Here is a 15,268-nt window from a genome sequence, read left to right as displayed (position 1 = left end):
CCAGGGCAATGATGTTGTATAATGTTATACATTTTACCTTTATATGACATTATATAAAGTCATATTCTCATTAAAGTGGCAACATACAGACTGGCTGTTGACTGAGCCTGGACTTTGTGTTCGGCTTGGTGCCAACCGGGCACCAATCAAATTGAAGTACACATAACCCCAGATTCACTTTATTTACTCTGTGTGTGTGTGTGTGTGAGTGTGCATGTGTTTGTGTCTTTACCTATGCATGTGTCAGTGTTAGTCTCAACGTTGGGTATGTAATGCAAAGTCCAAATTAAAAATGTTAGTGCACTTCAGAGATCAGAGTTTTTTATTTCTCGTAGAAAAACACCTGCATGTTGCCATGGAAACCCTTCTAATTGCGGTGATCTAGAATGTAAACGGACGATCCTGATGATCCAGCGATTAGACCCGACCGCTTCCCACTCGCACACACAGAGGTGGAGTGGACAGGAGAGTCCAGACCCCACAGCTGTCCCACTGTCTGGAGGAGGAGAGGGGAGGGGGGGAGGGAAGAGGAGGGGAGGGTACAGGGAGCTAAGCGATATGTGTGTATTATTGCAGTAAAGAGAACAGTCAAATGAGGAGATAATATATACATATAGCATTTAAAATATTTACCTGGAGGCTGTGGCGACTGATGACGTAAAGCGTGTTGGCCTGACACCCTCCGGCGACCATGTGATCCTCCCCCAACCAATGGCATGAGTAGATCTGGAGAAGCCAATCAAGTCATCTGTTGCAGCGTTGTGGAACGGTAGAGGAGAGGGAGGCAAGGGATGGTGATGGGTTTTACCTTACTGTCTTGCACGGGTTGAGAGACGTCACACACCTTTCTACCTGAGCCATAGTCCCAAACCTATCACACACACACACTCACAAATATTAATAAATATACATATATATATCGTATATATAAATATAAGACACTAGATATTTCCAGTTTTGAGCTGGTGAACTCTGACCTCTAGGGAGTCGTGGGTCCTCCAGGATCCTGACAGGATTTGTCTTTTGGAGGCGTCAATATGAAGTGCGTCACCACACACATGTGGACCCCCGATCCTCCTGTAACACACACACACACACACACACACACACACACACACACACACACACACACACACACACACACACACACACACACACACACACACACACACACACACACACACACACTTCAGATCCTGCACACACACACTCCTCGGGATCCGCACACACTAACAGCTGGGGTGCAGGGTGGTCTAGTGGTTAGAGAGTTTGACCCCCAGTTGAAAGGTTCTGGGTTTTAACTTCAATGCCTGCAGTCTACCTGTAGGCCTGCTTGAGCCACATGCCCCCCGCCCCTACCTGTTCCTTAATGACCGGTCTTTGAATTCGGCCCGTCGCTTTGGATAAAGTTTAAATAACTAAATAGCAAATAGTAACAGGAAGCTGCTAACCAGAAGCTGCAAAACGGAAATGAGTTAGGTCTTACCTAATGGCCTGCTCTTGCCTGCTGTCCCAGAACTGCGGGGGACACACAGAAGGAGAGGGTCAGTGAAACGCCTGACACCTGGTGTGGAGACCTGAAGAATTCCCCTCACTTGTATGGTGTTGTCCCAGCCAGCGGAGATGAACTCTGTCTCCCGCTCGGGGTGAAAGGTCACAGCAAACACCCGTGAACGGTGGCCATCCATGATGGTCCTGCAGGAGCTGAGAAAAAGGTGAGGGGTTACCCGACAAGTGAGGGGTTTTCTAAAGATATAAAGGTATGGTGCTACCTGTACAGGTGTCCTGTTAGCTGTAGATAAAGGGGGGGGGGGGGGGGGGTGGTACCTGTAAAGGTATGGTGTTACCTAAATATACAGGTATGGTGTTTACTTCAAGTGTGGTGTCAGCTGTAGATACCTCTGTGGTACCTCTTAGATACAGATGTGGTTTAACCTGTAGATACAGGTGTGGTTTAACCAGTAGATACAGGTGTTTTAGCTGTAGATACATGTAAGGCATTACAGCAGTGATGTTAACTGTAGATAGAGGTGAGGTGTTACCTGTAGATACAGCACTGGTTTTAGATGTAGTCACGGGTGAATTGTAAACTGTACATGGAGGTGAGGTGTTACCTGTACAGGTGTGTTCTTACCTGGCCTTGCAGGTGAGGATGCTCTGATGCGTGCGCAGGTCGTATAGGTGTACGGTGGAGTTGGAGCAGCCCGTAGCAGCTCTCTCTCCGGAGGGCGACACTGCCAGACAGAGGGTCTCTAACTTTGAGCCCTTCTCCACATCCGCGGGGTCCCACAGGCCACTGGCCTCCTTGAGGTTCCAGAGACAGTCCCCGCCCCAGGGGTACCAGCACCTCACACTGCCTGTCGCATCTGGGGGTCCGGGGCCACCGGCCAAGCACATGTTGAACACAGTATTAGTTTCATTACATTGATTGGCCATACTGTTGTTCCATTCATAAAATTCAAGTGAATCACAACATTCCGATGTTCTACTTATTTTACTCCCACATAGTATCTCTTTAAAGTGATTTAAGGTTTTGGTGCCACGCGCCACCAACTATCCCATCACCCATCCCGGAGGACCTAATCCCATTTTGCCCTTGCTTTGTCCTGCCATATCGTATTGTGCCACATCACCTCCTGTTCTACATTTACATTTACATTTAGGGCATTTAGCAGACGCTTTTATCCAAAGCGACTTACATCGTTCAATACACACATTGACACACTGAAGGCAGAGTCAACCATGCAAGGCGACAGCCAGCTCGGGTTGAGTGTCTAGCTCAGGGACACATCAACACTCAGCTAGGAGGAGGATTGAACAAGCAGATTACAAGACAACTGCTCTACCTCCTGAGCTAAGACGACCACCGTTCTAACCTGAGGACCGAACTAAAGACAGTTTTAACACCAGAACAACCACAGAGGGTGTAGAGGAGGGTTAGTTCTCACAGGCGGCCAGCAGGAGGCAGTGGGAGTCTGAGCTGGAGATGAACCTCAGACCAGTGATTGGCATTCTGAGCCTGCTGGAGTCCTTCAGGGTAAGGATGTGGTCTCCGGTGTCCGGACTGTACACCTGTAAACACACATTCACCCTGTCAGCACCTGGACACTCGTTCACCTCCGGCAAACACATTCGCCCGCTCACTGCTCGTAGAGATATTTACCCTTTAACCACCAATAAAGTAATTCACCCTGTCACCACTAGTAGAGTCAATCAGTCACCACTGACCTTGATGGCACCATCACTCAACCCTACAGCCAGTAGGGAGCCATCTTTGTTAAACTCACATCTCGTTACATCCTGCCCACATTTCCTGGGGAAGGGGGGGAGGGAAACAAAACAATTCAGTTTGTAGCCTCATTTAAATTTGATAAATATTCAATCATATGTTTACTAAATACAATAACATCATTATTATTATCGTATGTATAGTTATACATGCACTAAGCAATTATTATTTGGACTTTGAATAAGCTGTTGAGTAAATGAAGTAAACAGACAGCTCAGAGTGGAAACGCAGATCTCCTTCCACGGTTGGCTGGTTCTGCTCCGACATGATGGTGGTGGTGGACTTCTGCTTTCCCAGACAAGAGGAGAAACAAACTAAATTGAACATCAAATAAACCAAATATATTTGTTGTCTTTACCATACTTAAATAATCAAAACCCGACGACCAAACGTCATGTTTTGATTATAATAGCTAAACTAAACTAAATCACGTAAGTTTGGGGAAAAGCTAGACAGACACGCTCGAAAGGGCAATTACACACGTAGTAATACTTAGGTTAGATCATGAGTATCAATACTTCATTCATAATCCACGTTGTAACTTACATCTACTGCTTTCTTTATTGTCGCCAAATACTTTCTTTGCAGTTAAAAGTCATGAAGAAACCGACCGAACGTTGCTTAGCAACCCCTCTTCCTAACAACACTACGCATGTTTGATTTGTAACTTATTTTTAACATGATACAAAATACAACATTTTTCTTTATTTTTTATATTGCGTCGCAATTTATTTATACTTTTTTATTTGTGAATATTCTATTCGAATATTTAATATTAGAAGATAACATATTGTAGGTTAATTTGTGATAGAGAAGCCGATAGACTGCAATGAGAAGATGACAACGTAGAACGAGAAGGTGAAATAATATTGACAGAATTGTTTACATTCTGTTACAAAGATTTATTAAGTCAATTATTCCGTTTTCTCGGATTTATCAGGAGGTGGAACCATGTGTGTAAGGCAGTTAGCGGCAGGGCACAGAACAACGTTGCACATCTTTCCATAGAAACGGAAGTTAACGTTAAATCTTCTTCCTTGGTAACCCGAAGCTACTCCATAATATTTACAATAGTATCGTTTTAGTTCGTTTTTATGCACGGCTTATATATAATCACATACAATACAAGTACTAAATGAGCATTAGCCAGCCGGAGTTTGCGCTAACCAGCGGGGTGCACTATAGCATTAGCAGCCAGCTAGTGTAACTTCTGGTGTAAATACTAATAATATTCACACTGGTGGGTTTCTTATGATGTGAGGACATGTCGTCCCCTTGTTGGCGCCGTTCACTCCATATATTTATGCTAGTATGTCTTCGCTTGACAAACGCGGCAACAGAGTCCAGGCCGACTACAGAACAGACTCCTAGCGGCACCCCGACGACAGATGGTGGGACGTTTAATCAGACATCCCCTGCTCCATGGGGTCCCACGACCCCGGCTCCGCTGGGTCTGACGACGAAAGACCAGAGCGGATTCGACCCTACAAGCAGCAGTACCACCGAAGGGACTAACGGCGACTCCAACTTTACTGCGACCACCAACCGGACTGACTCTGAGGCTCTGGTCACTGTGCAGACCCCCACAGAGCCCACCTCCCCAACCAGCGTGCCCGTGGTGCTACCAGACGGTAAGACAGAAGGGACATGCTGTGTATTGACTTCACAAGCCCCATCGCTATTCTTCCCTGGCAGGAACTCAAGTCTGCCCTCTCCTTTCAGTGTGCCTCTGTGATCTCAGCCCAGAACTGTGTGATATCGGCTGCTGCTGTGACGTGCTTGACTGTGGTGTCTCTGATCTAAACTCCGTGTTCAGTGGATGCCCCAAGAAAACAAGGTAGGTGTGCCACTGCTGTAGCTGTGACAAATGAATAGAGGAAAGGTCTTTAAGTCGGTGTTGTGATTGTTTTTCTAAATAAACACCCTGATGGTCTAAAGGTCCGGGGCATGTGTGGAGGACTGGCTGATGTTCCGCTCCAACGTGGATCCGGCGCTGGTCACTCGGATCGATGGCCTGTTCTGTGTCCGCCCTCCAGGTGAGTCCTCAACCCTCTGCACACCACTGGGGTCTCCAGACTCAGAAAGACAGGGAAAGACCAGCTATTCTTGGAACCACCAGCCAGGCCGGGGTCCAAGAGCCATACTGGGTCACAATCTGTGTTCAGTTCTGTCCCTCAAAGCCACTCTCTAAGCCACTCTGTATCTCTTTCTTTCTTTCTTTCTTTCTTTCTTTCTTTCTTTCTTTCTTTCTTTCTTTCTTTCTTTCTTTCTTTTCCTCTCTCCATCTGTTTGTTTCTAACTCTACCCTTGTCTCCCTCTGTCAATCTACACAGCCCACTCTACCTGGACCAGGTCTCCATCTCTCTTTCTCTCTCTCTTGGCCTCTCTCCTCCTGCCTCTACTCAATTAAATTCAAAAGCCTTTATTTGCATGGAAAACGTATGTTAAAAATATAAAATTAGAGTACAATACTCAAATACTCGATGGAACCCTGATGTAGAGGGGTTTATTATCGTGTGTGAACCTGATAACGATACTGTACCCCCCCCCCCCATGTCTGTAGACAATGGAACGATCCGCTCAGCTCCATCTCTGGCTGCAGTCCCAGTGCTGGGAGACTCCTACCGGTTCTCGGGGCCCGAGCCTCTAGCCACCAAGCCCCACGTCAGGCCCTTCTACAGGGTAACACACACACACACACACACACACACACACACACACACACACACACACACACACACACACACACACACACACACACACACACACAGGCACACACACACACACACAGGCACACACACAGGCACACACACAGGCACACACACGCAGACACAGGCACTGGCACACGCACACGCATTCACACTCAAACACACACTCTGGAGGATAAACCCGCAGACAATAAATGACCCCCATCTGTGTGTCTGTCGCAGGTTGATGATGTCATCCAGACGTATTACTCCACATTGTCACTACGGGGTCTCCTCCGCCAGCCCTCTCCAGGGGCAGGAAGCGCTTTCTGTGTGGACAGGAATCCAGCAAGTAAGGAAACAGCTTTAGCAATGGGTTGGATGGCCAGATAGAGTGTGGGTAAGCGAGTTTGCATGGGGTCTCCAGCATCATCTGCGTTTGTGTTGTGTGCCTCCAGAGTTCCTGAGGTCCTCAGTGGTCTCCTGCACACGTGTGGTCTCTGCGAGCTCCTGCAGTACCGACCCGGCCCTGCGAGCCTCCTCCTACTACTCTGATCTGAAGCTGCTCAGGGTACTCTCTCGCTCTCTCTCTTACTCACTGTTTCTCTCTTTCCCTATCTCTGTTTCTCTCTCTCTCTCTCTCTCTCTCTCTCTCTCTCTCTCTCTCTCCGTCTCCGTCTCCCTCTCCCCCATTGCTTACCTGCTGTTCTCCTTCTAGCTCCCAGTGGCAGAGTCTGAGCAGCTGGTCGACATGTTGGTGAGTCTGAGTACTACATTATACCATTGAGGCACGACAGAAGATATTATATTCAAGATTAAATTAGAGTGAGTCACTATGGTAGAGACTATATTTCATCTCATGAGTCAATATGGTAGAGATTATATTCTAGTGATTTAATTGTGTAGAGATTATATTCTAGTGAATCACTATGGTAGAGATTCTATTCTTCTATAAATCATTATGGTAGAGATTATTCTCTAGAGAAATAGGAGCTGAAGCGCCAAGTAGAGCTATGAAGCACCCCCTACCCACTTTAGTATCACGGTTCCATCCAACCCAGAACGTGTGCTTCTAGGTCCCAGTGACCCCGTGGTCGTCATGGCCGGCGCCCAGCAGCCTCAACCAATCCTGTCTCAACGTGGTGTCAAGGGTCAGTGGGTGGAGCTTTTCGAACCCTTATACAACCCCAATATCTTTACAGCAAACCAGGAGAGTAATTGTACATGATGTAAGTGATACGATGTGTTGTGACGCGTGGATGGGGTTGTCCGACTGTTTCTGGCGGCCAGGTGGAGCTGGTGGTGGGCTTCACAGAGAGAGGGGAGCTGACATACGCTTCGCTGTCGGTGGTCTTGGCTGACGTTGGGGTGGACCGGTTTCTGTCCCAGACCCACTCCCTGCGCTTCGAGGTATGACCCAAGACCCTCAAATGACCTTTCTCCTAACCTCTGACACGCACCAACCTTATATGGTCTCACTTCCTCTCCAAACAGCTAGCCACGCCCCGCCCCACCCCGGCAGGACCAATCCCTGCCGTCGGCCTTCCGATGGCCTCGCCTGTGATTGGTCGTTTTAAAGATTCGGTGGAGCCAGTATCCTTTCACCGTCGCCATATTCATGGTTGTGAAATATATATTTGGTTTGTTGATTCATAAAGCACTTTCATAAGCCAACAAGGGCTGTCTACCTTGACCCGGGTTCAGATCACAGTGCTGGGCGTCTCCGAGGGAGGAGAGTGTTCCACTGACTACAGCAGTCGCTCCCCTGTCCTCTTCCCTCGCAACACCATCACCGGCTGCTTCTTCAGGTGCTGTTGGTCTGGAGCTCTGGGTGGAGATTGCTGGTTCAAGAGTCCGATTATGGGTGTAGCAGTGTGTATAATCCAGTACTGTATATGTAGAACTCAAGAGAGGAAGATCTGCAGACTGCGGGTTTGAAACAATCCAAAAATTGGTCTATTTGATTACACTGTTTGATTCCTGTTCTTACGTTCTGATTACAAAGTCTGATAACTCTCTCTTTATTTATTCACGTATGGTCCATTCCCCCCCTCTCTCCAGCTCTGGGTCTGGGGTCTGCTCTGAGCTCAGGTCCCAGCTCTACCAGGTCCTTCAGGGTGAGGTCTCTCCAGAACTGCTGGCCATGAACTGGGGTCCGGAACCAGCCTGGACCAGGGTCCTTCTCCAGGACTGCCTCCCCGCCAACCCCGAGGTACACTCCCACCATCGAAATAACAACCAACCACTGTAAAACATGTGGTCATATTAACATATTTCAAGGAGATAAGAATTAAGACTTCATGGCTGGTAAACAGCTTCTGGAACTCCCAATATAATAAAATAAGTGACCTGATATATTGAGTTGCATTTCTATTTGAGCCCCTTTTTATATACCATACTAATAAACAACCTCTTGAAGTATGTCCTAGTGTGGTAACAAACTGCCGACTTTTCCACAAGTATTAAGCACCCTCTCTCGTACTCAGGAGAGCTGTGAGACAGGCTGCACTCTGCCGCGTTCCCTCTCCATCAAGGTTTTGTGGGCGCGGCTTGGCTGGACAGACCTGCCCCAAAACCACATCCTGGGAGCCAAGTATACGTTCCAGTGTGTGACGGTCAAGGTAGGAACCACTACGCTGCGATGCTTTCATCCCTGAATCCTCGGCCAATAAGGTCTTGAGGAAAAACTGAGATGGTTAAAGGGATAGGTAAAGGGTGGCATGCGTTACTTAAAGGATGCTTAAGGTTTCCCTGTTACCTTAAGGATGTGTCAGGTTTAGATGTTATTTTAGGGATGCTTAAGGTTTTAGATTAAGGATGCTTAATGTTAAGGTGTAAGGATACTTGAGGTCTACATGTGTGTTTAAGGATGTTTAGGGTCCAGATGTAACTTTAAGGAGCCCAGCCTCAACCATGTCCTGTTCTTGCTGTTCTCCGTAGTGTTCCTCGTCCTTCTCTCTGACCCTGAGCTCTGAGGTGCGCTTCGCCGACACCACCGCGTACCCCCCAGCCCCCCGGGCCCGACCCCAGCCCACCTGGAGGCTACCGTTCGGCTTCTTCAGCCGCGGAGCGGACGAGCTGGACGGCCACACTGCGTTTGACGGAGGAGCTTGGGGCGTGGTCAGACCCTGCTCCACCCTGACACTGGTCCTGATGACCACCGTGCTCTTAGTGGGGTAGAGGTCTCCGCCCGCGGACCCCCACGGACTAGTTGACCCCTTTTATGTTTTGACTGGATGGGAGTGGGCCAGAGGTCGTATTCATTTGTCACAATGGAGAATTTCCAAGGATTTTTTTACAAGTTAAAAAAAACAGCATCATTTATTTTTGTACATTTTGTAGGATAAAAATGTTTGAGTGTTATATTGTCTTTGTTGTGCTAGAGCGAGGTTAGGTTAGGACACAGCTCCGGCTCTCTCTCCCCCCTCACTAGGCTCCGGTCCAGAGGGTTTCTTATGGGCTCTGGAGTGCTGGTTGTGGATGATCTTCTTCTGGTTGTTGTTCTTCTGCGTGACGAAGTTGAGCAGATGGACGATGGCTGCCGGCGTCATCCCGGGAAGACGCGTCGCGGCACCGAGCTGAAGGGAAAAATAGGATGTGTTACTGATGCCAATCAATACGAGAGCCTCCCACCCACCATGATGTCATCAATAGGAGACAAACCAACTGGGAATGAGCAAGACACAAGTCATTTTAGGTAAAGGCTTGGGAAAAAAACGGATCTGAATGAATGTCTCCTGCCTAAGTTATGATATAACTGAACATAATAGGGAAAATAAACTATTAAAAATACAATACTGACAGTTCATTCAGTTTCTACCAAAGATTTTTTTTAAATGGTATATTTAAACCACATTATTACACTGTTTCGGCATCCATTTAATATTCCCTTCTCGTCCAGAATGGAAGCAACCAATGAGCTTCCACTGAACACTAAACTCCTACAGGAATAGCGCCACCTCTAGGAAAAACTGGTCACTGCAACAACCATCTCAGATTGGCTCAAGTGGGTGCCAGATGTCAGCATCTACTGACGAGCATGTTATTGCAAGCTAAAAGGTGAATGCTTTGTGTTGTGTGAAATTGGATGAAGAAACAGAGCTGATCCGACTAGGTCAGAACTCACGGTAGTGGGTCGGACACGGTCCAGGATCTCGCGGACCTCATTGGACAGGGACACGGGCAGGGAGAGGTAGTCCAGGTCTGGAGAGAGATACATCCCCTCCTCCCTCTCGATCCTCTGGATCTCCTTCTTCTGGAGCTCACAGTGCGGGCGGTACACAGCTAGGAGACAGCCACAACAGGTTAGCTAAACGGCTAGGAGACAGCCACAACAGGTTAGCTAAACGGTTAGGAGACAGCCACAACAGGTTAGCTAAACGGTTAGGAGACAGCCACCATATGTTAGCTACATGGCTGAGAAACATGTCAGCCACATGGCTAGCACACAGGTACATCATGGTCACTACAGGCCTGCACATATGTTGGCTAAACCACTAGCATACAGAAACCAGCTGTTAGCTACATGGCTAGCAAACTTGTTCGAGACACAGATTTTCTGTCCTGTGAAATATAGTATTTTGGGTAATTTTGAAAGCTGAATGCCTATCTCTGTAGGAGTGTTATTACGATTCCAGTATAGCTTCCACTTTTCCTACCTTCTATCTTGAGTCTTTGGGAGAACTCCAGGAACGGCGCAAGGGATTCTGGGAGGGCGGCGGCCAGATCGTCGTAGGTGATGTCGTTGTACTGCAGCAGCTCCGTGGCCCTGGAGAAAGAGACAATCCTTAACACCCCCTTCGCTCAACCAACCAATCAGAACGCGGCCACCAGAGCGTCCACTAGAGTAGGGGTTCCCAGCCTTCATACCGTGAACCACCGGCGGATGTACTTTTGGCCCAGCACACCAAATGTGTTCACATCCTCTGTGAGTATCATTAGCATGATCCATAACATTGCACTATGTGTATTGTTCATCAATACAGTATTCCCCCCTTTTTCAGTAAGAAAAAGGGGGGCATGTCTTTCTGCAAAAGACATGCAGGCATGCATCTATACAGTATCTCTGAAATAAAGGGTTGATTGAGGCCATATTGGAACCCCTTTGTCTTACGTGAGGGTTCCCCCCTTGTTCTGGCTGATGCTGCTGGTCTCCAGGGTCTTCCGCCAGTCCCTGGGAGACCGGGACAAGGAGCCCAGCGTGGAAAAGGCCTCCTCAAGACCCTCCTTCACACGCACCGCCTCGTTGTAGCGCTGGGCCGACACGCAGCCCACCTCCTCGAACCCTGGGGGTCAATACAGCGGAAACACCGGCTAGAAACACACTCTAGGTAATAATATAGCAGCTCTTGGTGTCCAACAGTAGAAGGCTGGTTGTACTGGGCAGGTCCTAGTCTTCACCGGTAGAAGACTGTGGTTTGACAGGGCAACTCCGAGTCTCCACCAGTAGAAGTTCTGGGGTTGTACTGGGAAGCTCCCAAGTGTCCACCAAATTTAAATTGAGATCAACAAGAGTGTATTGTCTGCAAACATAGCATGAACAGAGTGTAAGCCGTCAGTGTGTGTGCTCACCCTTTAGTGTGAGCCGGAGGTCTGCGTTGTCGGGTCTCAGCAGGGTTCTGAACTCCGCCCGGCTGGTGAACATGCGGTAGGGTTCGGTCACTCCCCGGGTCACCAGGTCATCGATGAGCACACCGATGTAGCTCTCGGTCCGAGACAACGCCAGGAGAGGGGCCGCCAGTGCAGAACGGGCCGCGTTCACACCTGCCCACAGACCCTGCGCACTCACAACAAATAATCATTCAGATCATCCGATCCATAGAAAGCAGAATGTTTTAATATGCTAAACCTCAAACAACATGAATTAAATAATGCTGGAGTTTAAAGGGGCAGTCAAGTGCAAAGCAAATTGAAACCAGTTAAACAGATTCTGGAAAACTATTAAAGAAAGCTCCCGCTGTGATTGTCTCTTTGTCATGGCCCCTTGCACCTGATCCGATGCTGAGAACTACAACACAGGGCCTAGCTAGCTAGGGTTGAGAAGGAAGACTTTACCACAGACCTGAGCGGCAGCCTCTTCGTAACCCGTGGTCCCGTTGATCTGGCCAGCGAGGAAGAGGCCCTGGGTGGTCTTCACCTGAAGGGAGGGGCAGAGCTGGGTCGGGCAGACGTAGTCGTATTGCACCCCGTACCCTGGAAGACCAGAGAGGGACGGCAGACGCATGGTAAGAAAGAAGTATGATGGTAGGGAGGAATTCGCTCTGTAGTGGACAGGTTACCAGTTGTTCAGTAAGGTGATGCTAGCAATGGTTTGTGCCTTGCGTGTCATAGTGGACAGGTAACAAGTAAGCAGTATTGATATCGGTGGTGATGAATGTCTGTCGTAGTGGAAAGCTAACAGGTGTTCTGTATGACGAGGATAGGGATGATCGTGATGAATGTGTGTATTGCAGTGGACAGGTGTGTGTGCTGTGGTGATGATAGTGATGAAGGTGTGTCGCACTGGACCGTTACCAGGTGTGCTGATTTCCACGCGGTGCAGGGCGGGGATCTGTCTGAGGAGGCGGAGCTGCATGTCAGGGGGCATGGTCATGGAAAGACCCTGGGGGTACAGGAGGTTGGAGGTCATGCCCTCCGGCTCCAGCCACACCTGGTGGCTCCGCCCTGGAAACCGTAGGACCCGCGACTCGATGGAAGGGCAGTACCTGACCACACACACACCTGAGGTTAACCACCACAGTACCTGACCACACACACACACCTGAGGTCAACCACTACGGTACCTGACCCCACACACACCTGAGGTTAACCACTAAAGCACCTGACCACACACACACACCTGAGGTTAACCACTAAAGTACCTGACCACACACACGCACCTGAGGTTAACAACTAAAGTACCTGACCACACACACCTGATGTTAACCACCACAGTACCTGATCATACACACCTGAGGTTAAGTAGTTGCCATACCTGGGTCCTTTTGTGTCCTCCTGAATGTGAGAGTTGTCATCGAGACTCTCCATGACAACGCGGTCCACACCCGGCGTGGTGCGGACCAGGTAGCAAGGCAGCTGCTCCTCTGGCTGTGAGCAGGAAGGCAGAGGATCACCACCAACACCACAGATATATGGCCGACCTACCTAAACTACAGTGGACAGTACGAACCTACCTGTATGATGTAGACACTTGTACGCAGTAGTGCATTATGGGGCATGTGGGAGAAGTTTGACTAGTTTGGCTGCCATTTTGTCAACGCGAACATCTCCTTTTAATTTGTATATCGGGGCCTTAATGATGTAATGGAGGTCCTGATCATCTTGATTTCCTCTTTATGGAGGGCTGGGTGAGGGGGGGTGGTGGTGACAAGGGGCCTCACCTTGCAGTGTGTGTGTGTGTTGAGAAAGCTGAAGGGGGTGGGGTGCTGGTCCGGGGGATGGAGCGTAGCCAGGGTCAGATCCACAGAGTCCTTCAGGATGCGGGGCGGGGTCCCGGTGCGCAGGCGGCCCACCTGCAGGCCCAGGGTCTCCTTCAGGGTCCTGGACAGACCGGAGCTGGACGGGGGATCCCCAATGCGGCCTCCCGGTGAGCTGGTCTGGCCCAGGAACAGAAAGCCGGACAGGAAGGTTCCCGTGGTCAGAATCACCGAGCTGGCCTCCAGCGGGGGGGCATGGCCGGCTGTGGGAGGGCACAGATGAAGGAGGGAGTGGAAGGGGGAGAGAAAGAGGGGGGGGGGGGGGGGGGGGGGGATGGAGAGAAGCAATAGCATGAGAGAGCAGTTAATACAGAGTAAGTTTAGTCCCATCTCCGTCCAATATGTTTTAGAGCCCCCTTTCCTACCGAGGCGTATCCCGGTCACTCTGTGGCGGCCGGGTCTCTCCTCCTCCACCAGCAGCTCCTCCACAGACCCCTCCATGACCTCTAGCCTGGGGGTCGCCAGGAGCTCAGCCTGAGGGGGGGCAGAGGGAGAGAGAGAGAGAGAGATCACATACACAATAAGGACTAGGGCGAGGGTTCAATCCACTGGACCTATTGCGATTCTTTCTGAACCTTGGGGTGTGGCGACCAAGTGTTCTGGTTGCTATTGGCATCATCAACGGGCCTGGTTGCTAGGTAGTCTGGTTGTTAGGAGAATCCCCAAATGTTGTGGTTGCTAGGTAGACTGGTTGCTAGGGCCGTCACCTGGATGAAATCTCGGTAGCGCTGGCGGTCCAGCTGGGCGCGGGGCCCCCATACTGCGGGGCCCTTGCTGCGGTTCAGGACCGAGAAGTGGATCCCGGCGCGATCCCCGGCCCGGCCGCACAGGCCGTCCAGTGCGTCCACCTCACGCACCAGCTGGCCCTTGCCCACTCCCCCCAGGGACGGGTTACAAGACAGGGCTCCTGCAGGTTGGGGACACAACCCTGGGTTACTTCAAAGGGAGTACGCCTGTCATGTAGGTACAGTTCATGCTTCATTGTGAGCGACCAGGGAACTTCACAGGGAACTTCTCTATTACCGATGGTGTCTATCTTCTGGGTGACCAGCAGCGTCTCTGCGCCCACCCGGGCCGCTGCCGCCGCTGCCTCGGTCCCCGCATGTCCTCCGCCGACCACAATGACGTCATACCGCCGGTGTATTGCTCGGTAACCGGCAGGGGCCCGGGACACCCTGGACAACCCGTTGCGGAGCGAGCTCCACCATTTCCGCGTCAACATGGGGGGTAACGCGACTGTCAGACAGGGAGGATAGGAGTGTAGTAGACATGTTTAGATTGAGAATCTGACCGGGTCTACAATTAAGAGGCACGGGGATTAATAAGAATTATGCCTGATCATTTACAGAAAACGGTTCAATGCCCAGTCCATAAAACCTAAAGTTAGCAAATATATATATTCTGAACTGTCCATTAAACCACACTAAGCAATACCTACTTACAGGTTCACCTCTGTTAAAATGTGAATGAATCGGCGTATATCAGTTACAATCCCGTCAGGCAACCAGATGAATACATTGTGAAAGCATGACCCCTGCAGAATTTACAAAACAACCACCGTGGCCACAAATCCCTTACGAGGTCGCCATTACTATAGCGTAAAGCCGTAATAACCGGAGTACTTACGCACGGACAATTCATACATGCATAATTTACAGTCTGAGCTCCCACCTAGGCTCCATCTTTATTATAATAATGAAGTAGCAGCTGTTATAGTCAATAATATTATAAAGAGAGTAATCAGAAGCATGACAAAATAAAACGATTATTGGTAATATGAGTATAGGTTGTCGGCTAAAATTACGAATGGTGCCACG

The 15,268-nt window shown here is 49.4% G+C and overlaps 3 protein-coding genes across 6 annotated transcripts in view; 1 reads left to right on the top strand and 2 right to left on the bottom strand.

Annotated features, from left to right (window-relative positions):
• Positions 1–3,943, bottom strand: part of LOC115530702 (cilia- and flagella-associated protein 52) — a 4,052-nt gene extending 109 nt beyond the window's left edge. Inside the window, exons 1-11 of one of the 3 annotated variants that reach the window (XM_030339402.1) lie at positions 3,836–3,943; positions 3,501–3,574; positions 3,229–3,313; positions 2,949–3,072; positions 2,135–2,366; positions 1,596–1,704; positions 1,487–1,518; positions 978–1,077; positions 809–871; positions 634–726; positions 1–496 (exon numbers count right to left, since the gene is read on the bottom strand). The exon at positions 1–496 is cut by the window's left edge and continues 109 nt beyond it. In XM_030339402.1, coding sequence (XP_030195262.1) covers positions 368–496; positions 634–726; positions 809–871; positions 978–1,077; positions 1,487–1,518; positions 1,596–1,704; positions 2,135–2,366; positions 2,949–3,072; positions 3,229–3,313; positions 3,501–3,556 — 1,023 coding nt within the window. In that variant the 5' untranslated portion in view covers positions 3,557–3,574; positions 3,836–3,943 and the 3' untranslated portion in view covers positions 1–367. Of the gene's footprint in view, positions 497–633; positions 749–808; positions 872–977; positions 1,078–1,486; positions 1,519–1,595; positions 1,705–2,134; positions 2,367–2,948; positions 3,073–3,228; positions 3,314–3,500; positions 3,578–3,835 lie in introns of those variants that run through there. The other 2 variants (XM_030339403.1, XM_030339404.1) reach the window with 2 other exon arrangements.
• Positions 3,944–4,279: 336 nt separating this feature from the next.
• On the top strand, positions 4,280–9,782 carry LOC115530699 (tectonic-3). Its single transcript, XM_030339398.1, has 14 exons — positions 4,280–4,920; positions 5,012–5,126; positions 5,228–5,325; positions 5,853–5,971; positions 6,220–6,328; positions 6,435–6,547; positions 6,695–6,733; positions 7,053–7,127; positions 7,267–7,386; positions 7,471–7,569; positions 7,681–7,784; positions 8,038–8,188; positions 8,463–8,597; positions 8,917–9,782. Exons 1-14 carry the CDS (start codon positions 4,554–4,556, stop codon positions 9,154–9,156), a joined length of 1,884 nt encoding a protein of 627 aa, XP_030195258.1. The 5' UTR covers positions 4,280–4,553; the 3' UTR covers positions 9,157–9,782.
• mto1 (mitochondrial tRNA translation optimization 1) lies at positions 9,279–15,067 on the bottom strand. Of its 2 annotated transcripts, none has more exons than XM_030339396.1 (13): positions 14,894–15,067; positions 14,475–14,687; positions 14,159–14,358; positions 13,817–13,925; positions 13,356–13,654; positions 12,950–13,062; positions 12,490–12,680; positions 12,038–12,168; positions 11,548–11,752; positions 11,090–11,261; positions 10,635–10,744; positions 10,103–10,260; positions 9,279–9,554 (listed from the first exon to the last, which is right to left on the bottom strand). In XM_030339396.1, the coding sequence occupies exons 2-13, from the start codon at positions 14,671–14,673 to the stop codon at positions 9,372–9,374; spliced, it is 2,070 nt and encodes a 689-aa protein (XP_030195256.1). In that variant the 5' UTR covers positions 14,674–14,687; positions 14,894–15,067; the 3' UTR covers positions 9,279–9,371. The 2 variants fall into 2 exon arrangements, with proteins under 2 accessions (XP_030195256.1, XP_030195257.1); XM_030339397.1 differs by having other exon boundaries at positions 14,890–15,061.
• Positions 15,068–15,268: the final 201 nt, after the last annotated feature.

Source organism: Gadus morhua, chromosome 18 (genome assembly GCF_902167405.1).
Source record: "Gadus morhua chromosome 18, gadMor3.0, whole genome shotgun sequence".
Taxonomy (NCBI): domain Eukaryota; kingdom Metazoa; phylum Chordata; class Actinopteri; order Gadiformes; family Gadidae; genus Gadus; species Gadus morhua.
Note: the sequence above shows the minus strand (reverse complement) of the source record. Positions and strands in the feature narration are given on the sequence as shown.

Bases quoted from the DNA above. Each gene is read 5' to 3' on its own strand.
- LOC115530699 (XM_030339398.1), top strand. From the start codon at position 4,554: ATGTCGTCCCCTTGTTGGCGCCGTTCACTCCATATATTTATGCTAGTA. The intron at 6,329-6,434 runs GTAAGGAAACAG...GTGTGCCTCCAG, and splicing joins TGTGGACAGGAATCCAGCAA to AGTTCCTGAGGTCCTCAGTG. The intron at 8,189-8,462 runs GTACACTCCCAC...TCTCGTACTCAG, and splicing joins GCCTCCCCGCCAACCCCGAG to GAGAGCTGTGAGACAGGCTG.
- mto1 (XM_030339396.1), bottom strand. From the start codon at position 14,673: ATGTTGACGCGGAAATGGTGGAGCTCGCTCCGCAACGGGTTGTCCAGG. The intron at 14,359-14,474 runs GTAATAGAGAAG...CCCAACCTGCAG, and splicing joins CCAGAAGATAGACACCATCG to GAGCCCTGTCTTGTAACCCG. The intron at 11,262-11,547 runs GTGAGCACACAC...ATTGACCCCCAG, and splicing joins CCTCCGGCTCACACTAAAGG to GGTTCGAGGAGGTGGGCTGC.